General features: G+C 36.6%; 1 protein-coding gene across 1 annotated transcript; it reads right to left on the bottom strand.

Moving 5' to 3' along the window:
- Positions 1-5,142: 5,142 nt before the first annotated feature.
- LOC108780750 (predicted GPI-anchored protein 58) lies at positions 5,143-5,733 on the bottom strand. Its single transcript, XM_018548548.1, has one exon. It carries the CDS (start codon positions 5,731-5,733, stop codon positions 5,143-5,145), a length of 591 nt encoding a protein of 196 aa, XP_018404050.1.
- Positions 5,734-7,209: the final 1,476 nt, after the last annotated feature.

The raw sequence follows: 7,209 nt of genomic DNA, 5'->3' as shown, positions 1-7,209 counted from the left end.
GCGAAGTCTTTTACGCTTTTAACCTCAGTAACCTCAATACGTTCACGCGTGTCAACGTCAAAATCTTCGCGATGACAACTGGGGTGCGTTCAGAATGAACGCCCGGACGACAACTTTTTACCTAAAAGCGTTCGATTTGACCGGATGTTTCGTCCAGACGTTTCACCCAGATCGTTTAGAATGGGTTTAGAAAAACACTCAGACTACAACTTTTCGCCGCACTCGAGACTGCGGCCAATTTCACCCGACATGCGCAGAGAAGCCTATTTATGCCTACGCAACTTATAACCTATAAGAATCATATGATGATATGATTTGAGGTTATTATTATGTCTCACGCCATTTTAGCACCGAGACACTTCCGTATTTAACCATGATAAATAGAATAATATAAATTATAAGGAATAGTTTGAACTTTAATATAAAGATAATAATATAAAGAATAATTTGATAGATAATAATATAAATATTTGATAGATAATAATATATTTTATAGATGATATAAAAGAATAGTTTGAACTTGGTAAGTGATTATATACATTTTTTATTTACATTATTTATTCTATATAACAATATATTAATGTAAAAAAGCAAGTAATAAATACATGCATAAATTTTATTAAGAGAGAATTATTCAAAATAAAAGCAACATAATTCTATTAATTTATTTAATATTATTAATTTTTAGTTGAAAAGTACAATGGAAAATTGTACAATAGGTGCTATTACATTATATAAAACGTTCTTCTTGAGTGATATCGAGTCTGATGACGATTCCGAAGAAGAGGAGCTAATAGAATTATATGCTGAGAAATTGCCAAATTCCCCCAAAAAAAATTCCATCTCGAATAAAATATTTTATTGAGCATACCGTATTAAACTGTACGGCAAAGGAATTTCAATCACATTTCAGAATAACAATTTCAGTCCTTTTTCTTTTTAGAGACTTCTACGATTTGGATAGATTATCTTTTACATTTGAGACGATATTGAAGAAATTATCGAATCAAATAAAAAGTCTAATTCAACAGATAATTGTAACGGAGGGTTAAGACCGCCGCCTAGTTGTTAAAGCAAAGTTACTCAGAATCATGACCTTGACAACATATGTCAAGGTCAAGGTCATCGGTGAGGTGTCCCCTAATCTAAATAATTACCTAAATTGATTTCGAGACACATAGATTAATTGAAAAAATTATGTTAAAAGCACTCAAAATAATATTCCATTTTTAATTGACATACGGAATTGTTAAGTTAGAAAGGTGACATAAAAATATAAATCAAAATGTTACAAAAATAATAACATATTAGTTGTATGTTAATTTTATATTGAAGTAATAATCAAAATGTGGTAACACAAGAAAACTTTAACATATGGACGCATGATTTTTTACTGTGCATTGTTGCAACATGTGGAGTATTTTGCATTCCAGGAGTCTTTCGACGCGTTAAGAAACTCCAGATTTCATTATTATTATGTACATACTGTGAGGCGTGTGCTTCCGGGGTGCCTTTGTATTGCTGCATAACTTTTAATTCTAGTGTATTTCTTGCAGTACCACGACGACCGCAAATTTTCATCCACAATTGTTACACTAGGCGTCTTGCGAATGTATATTAGCATCGTCATTTCCAGCTGACCGAGTTGCCACGAGCGCTGTCACGCTCAGAAGCGCTTATCGCCTCGTTAATGTCATTTATAATTGTTTCACCTCAAGCGATTAAAATCAACAGTTACTTTGTAATTAAAGTGCATTAAATGAGAGCACTTTTTTCGATTCACACGATTCACAATAACTGTCACAATTTATTTTTCTTACCTTCATTGGTTACTTATCGTGTAACGTGTAACCAATAAAGCAAACATATAAAGGCAAGAAAAACAAATTGTGACGGTTATTGATAATATGAAGCAAATATGAGTTAGCTTTATTCAATGCAAAATTACATTTTTGATTATTTGCCTTAAAACATTTTTCCATAATTTAATCGCAGATTCAGCTCGCGGCGATACTGATTACTTGAATTATATTATCGGTTTTCTATGTGAAATACTGCAGTATTAATCAACTATCCGATTTTTAACGATGGAAATTACAGCCAAGAAAGGACACGATCACAGTATATACAGTAACGCAACTCTCTGTGGCACCTTTGATGTTAGTATAGCCCAAAATGGAGTGCACATGCGCAAAATAAGCAAGTTGCCCCAGTAATGCCATCTGAGCCGGTTTTTCACTTGCTCTTTACTTTCCATCTTTCCATTTTTTTCTGTAGCTACTCTAGCTCATTTGTATGTACATCAAATTAACCCAAAGGTAACAAAAATTTAAAAAAATAGATTCATAATTATAATGCATTGTAAAATAAAACGATAAGAAAATATAAATTCAAATAAATATTGTGTAAGATAAATAATATACTGTAAAAATACTTTAATTAAAGGCTACGACATATACAATGCGTGTTTTCCTTTTAGATTGCATGCGTTTTTGTAAATTACTAAAATTGCATTACACAAAACGTAGATTTTCTAACTAAACCATAAGCAATCCAACAAGTAAACAAACATCATATATCACAGGCTTAAGATATTAATATAAACAACAAAAAGTAAAATTTAACGTTATATGGATTGCATTTTAAAAAATAATTACTGCAATCATTGCAATTATAAAAAATATTTAATAATAACTTTTTTTAATTAAATAAGATAATAATTGGTTCCAATTAGGAGATCAAGCTCCAATAACCTTGACTTTGACACATGTTGTCAAAGTCATAATATAAATAATTTATAATTAACCTTCCTGCAATTTATTCTATCAACAGAATATTTATATTAATAAGACGTGTTTATAGTGAGTAGAAATCGGGACATTCACCTTAACTGCTGATACCTCCTGAAACGTCTGTAAATATTCCGCGCATTACTATATAGTTAATGAAAAGTGCTTTGTTCTTAATCAACTAACTTTATTAGGGTTACAAAGGTTAAAGAATCGCGATACGTCCTACAGGACAGTCACAATATGACTGACTGCCGCTAAGAAAAGTGCAAAAGGCGTGCGCATCAATCATTTTATCGTCACGCTGCACAGTAGCAATCGAAGATAGTTTGAACATCAAAAATCGCTGCCACGTTAATTCTAAACCGATTGTAACGAATTTTTTTTAAAATTCGCAGAAAGGATCGTACTTTTTAAATCCACTGCTAAAAATTGAAGTTTCATAAATAGAAGTACGGTAGGAGGCGCGGCAGTGACGCAAAGAATGTTGAGAACTAGACATTGTTATTAAATTGGTTTATACTAGGAAGAAAGTACTTTTTTCCTAAACCAGCACTTATTTTTTTACAGGTTATCAATTTCGTCAATGTGGTGAAGAATTTCGAGTATGAAAACTTAGGCTTGACGCTCTATAAACCTTAAAATCGTATGCAGAAAAGTTCTGCGCTGTGTTTCATAGAATACTGCAAGTACTCAGTATGGAATGACTTGAGAATTATATATATCTATATATATGTAAGGTAGGATATACCTTATGTGGAGACATCCCCACTCCAGATAAACACGCGCTAGCCGTGGACACGGCGTCGTCCCGTGAGGGGATGGATTCGTGGCACGCCGCGAGTGAGCGGTACGAGTAATATTGATATGTGCCCGTAACGATTGTTCTCACTTGATCGAGTACGGTTAATCCGCGTTTCATAGTGCAAATTTCTTCGTAATTAAAAACCATTCATTTTGGTGAGATTATTCCGGGGGTCATTGGAACCCTGAGACGAGCCCTTACCTGTTGAATAACGACATCTTTTTCTTCGGCTTCTCCAGGTAAGGACGCGATCACGTGTTCATTATAGTATTAGAATTATTAATGTTTAATTGTTAATTTGGACATATTTATATCTTCTCATAAAATAAAACTCCAGATCTTTTGGAAGAAACACCGAAGTTGCACGTTATTCTACAGCGATTGAATAAAACCCTTACATATATATATATATATGTGTGTGTGTATATATATATATATATATATACACACACATATATATAATATATATATAATATATATATATATATATACACAAGTATATCATACTTTATAAATATATAATTGCTAAATGTATAATAACCTATATAAAAAACAGATAAATCGTCGAATTTACAAGTTTTATGAGCGTATTTAGAAATCGTTTAAAATTCATGGAAAAGTAAATGGTTAAAAACGATTTTACACTACGTTTATTATCAGCAGATATTAAATGTTAATGTTTACATCAAATATTTATATCAAAATATTAGGTCTTTTATTCTGATCCCATTTGTGCGCGCACACGTGTGTGTGTGTGTGTGTGTGTGTACTTTCTTCCTAGTATAAACCAATTTAATAACAATGTCCAGTTCTCAACATTCTTTGCGTCACTGCCGCGCCTCCTACCGTACTTCTATTTATGAAACTTCAATTTTTGGCAGTGGATTTAAAAAGTACGATCCTTTCTGCGAATTAAAAAAAAAAAATTCGTTACAATCGGTTTAGAATTGACGTGGCAGCGATTTTTGATGTTCAAACTATCTTCGATTGCTACTGTGCGCTGCAGCGCGGGACAGGTCATGGGAAAACTAAGAAAAATCCCTATCTGGAGAGCGCGCATTTCAAATCAAAATTAACATCTAAACTGAAATTAAAACATAAACGACGATAATACGACCGAAAAATTCTCAGTTTCGCGTAAAGGAGGCACAGCAGTGTCGCGCGCTTGGCTTAGCGCCAAGACACTACCGTGTCTCCAGATCTTCTCACAGTATGTTGCCGGTCGGTTCGCCTTTTTATTTCCGATATGTTGAAGATATTATTTTGGCTGCTCTTTCTGAGTTTGTCAATGATATTGTAGCGAAGGTATGCTTGTGTGTATGCGTGTACGTGGTACGGTCGTAGCATCCACCCGCTACTAGTGGATGTACGCTGGTTACCGATCGGCCGTCGCTGTCGGCCTCTATCGGTGCGGCGCAGGGATCGCAAGAGAGAGAGGTTCAAGTCGAGACTCAGTATATGGATTTTATGTACAAGATTTATTCTAGTATATACACGTATATACAGTGGTGTTCGTTAATTTATTATTTCGGTGGCCCTGGCACGGGCCTATTGATCTCTCTCCAGGAGAGGCTCCGCTCGCGAGCGGAGGCTTCGTTCGCGTTCTCTTCTCCGAGTCCCAGTGACTACTGTTGTTCGTCGAAGTGGGAAACGAGGAGAAGGTCGCTTGGTGTTGAGGTTGTTCGGTGCTCGAGGTTGTCGCGGAGGCTGCTCGATGCTCGAGGTTGTCGCGGAGACTGCTCGATGCTCGAGGCTGTCGCGGAGGCTGCTCGATGCTCGAGGCTGTCGCAGAGGCTGCTCGATGCTCGAGGCTGTCGCAGAGGCTGCTCGATGCTCGAGGCTGTCGCGGAGGCTGCTCGATGCTCGAGGCTGTCGCGGAGGCTGTTCGATGCTCGAGGCTGTCGCGGGGGCTGCTCGAGGCTGTCGCGGAGGCTGCTCCATGCTCGAGGCTGCTGCGGAGGCTGCTCCGGGGGCCGCTGCTGCGTAGGCTGCTGCTTCGGTGGCCGCTGCTGCGGAGGCTGCTGCTGAGGCTGCTGGGGCTGCTGCTGCTGTCGAGGCTGCTAGCCTGGTGTAGCTGTGGGCACCGTGTAGCCCGCTGGTTACCTCCTGATGGTTCTGCTGAAAGGTATCGCTCTGCATGCCCGCTGCTCCGTGTCGATACTCGGTCCAGCGCTCTATATGTATAGGCACCGGACCGATTCTTCGCACGAGATATTGATTGTCACGCGAGCCCCCTGGTGGGCGTGATGCGGTACTCGCGCGCCGCGAGGCACTCGCGAGAAAGCGGCCCTCAACGAGCGCTCCCACCGAGCGCTTGGCGAAGGTAGCTGCTCGGTAGGTTGTCGTTCCACAGGGATGGCGCGAGGTATATAGGAGCCACCACAGATATATTAACAATTTTTAATTCCTTGCATACCGGATTACAGTTTACAGTGGAGGTTGGTATAGTAAGGACGGATAGTAAGATTAGTTCCTTAGATACATTATTAATTATTGAATACATCAGAATTATTTTTGACAGATACCGCAAGGCAACCTTTTCTGGGAGATTCCTAAATTTCAATTCACAATATCCTATCTGCCATAAAAGAGGCGTTATTTTTGGATTTAACAAGATAATTCGCTTGTGCCATTCACGTTTCCACATGGCTAATTTTATTAATGCTATCAACATTCTTTTAAATAATGGATATCCATTGCGATTTATCTTCTCGACGATCCATAATAGAATAAAATTTCATATTAAGAAAAATAGCACTATTTAGAATAATACTAATGGAAAGTTTTTTGCGCGGTTCCTTATGTTAATTCTATTTCTGAAAAGTTTGCACCGTTGATGTTTTTAATTGTAAACTAGCCTACACAACTTCTAATACTTTAAAGAAATTAATAAAAAAAGGAAAGGACCAATTAAAATCATCAAATAATCAAAACGTGGTCTATAAGATTTCATGTGAGGATTGTGATATCAGTTATGTTGATCAAATAAAAAGGCAATTTAAAATATGAGTACACGAACACGTTTCCGACATCAATAAGAAAGTGTAATCTCCTTCTGCCATCTCAAACCATCGTATTGAAAAGAATCGTAATTTTGATTGGGAGAACGTAAAAATTTTGGATGTTGAACGATCCTATAATATAAGATTGATTTCGGAAATGGTGCATATTAAGAGACAAACACATTCAATCAATAGACAAAATAATACCGATTCTCTGCTAGAGTCGTATTCCAATATAATACGTCTCTTTCCCCTTTCTAGTCGTTCTACATTCCCCTTCCAGTTTATATCTCACTTTGGGTTTCCTTTTTCCTTGTCACCATTGTGTTGCGGTACTTGATATTATTTTCATCTTAACTTTCATCAAATATTGAATTAAAAAATTGCCAATATGAGCCGACACTAGTTGATCATGTGTGTAAAATAATTATTTTATTATAATCGTAAACGTTTCGATCTCTGTTTGAGATCCTCCTCAATACATAGGAAAATTATATTAATAGATGATGTTATAAAAATAAAAATCGAAGAATCAAATACGCAATAATTAACATTGTCCGGCAGTCTACTATCGTTCATTAAAGTGTTGAATTTACTAAAAAAATTGTGTATC

This window comes from Cyphomyrmex costatus, unplaced genomic scaffold, assembly GCF_001594065.2.
Source record: "Cyphomyrmex costatus isolate MS0001 unplaced genomic scaffold, Ccosl1.0 scaffold73, whole genome shotgun sequence".
Taxonomy (NCBI): Eukaryota; Metazoa; Arthropoda; class Insecta; order Hymenoptera; family Formicidae; genus Cyphomyrmex; species Cyphomyrmex costatus.
This window is presented reverse-complemented; position numbering and strand designations above follow the sequence as displayed.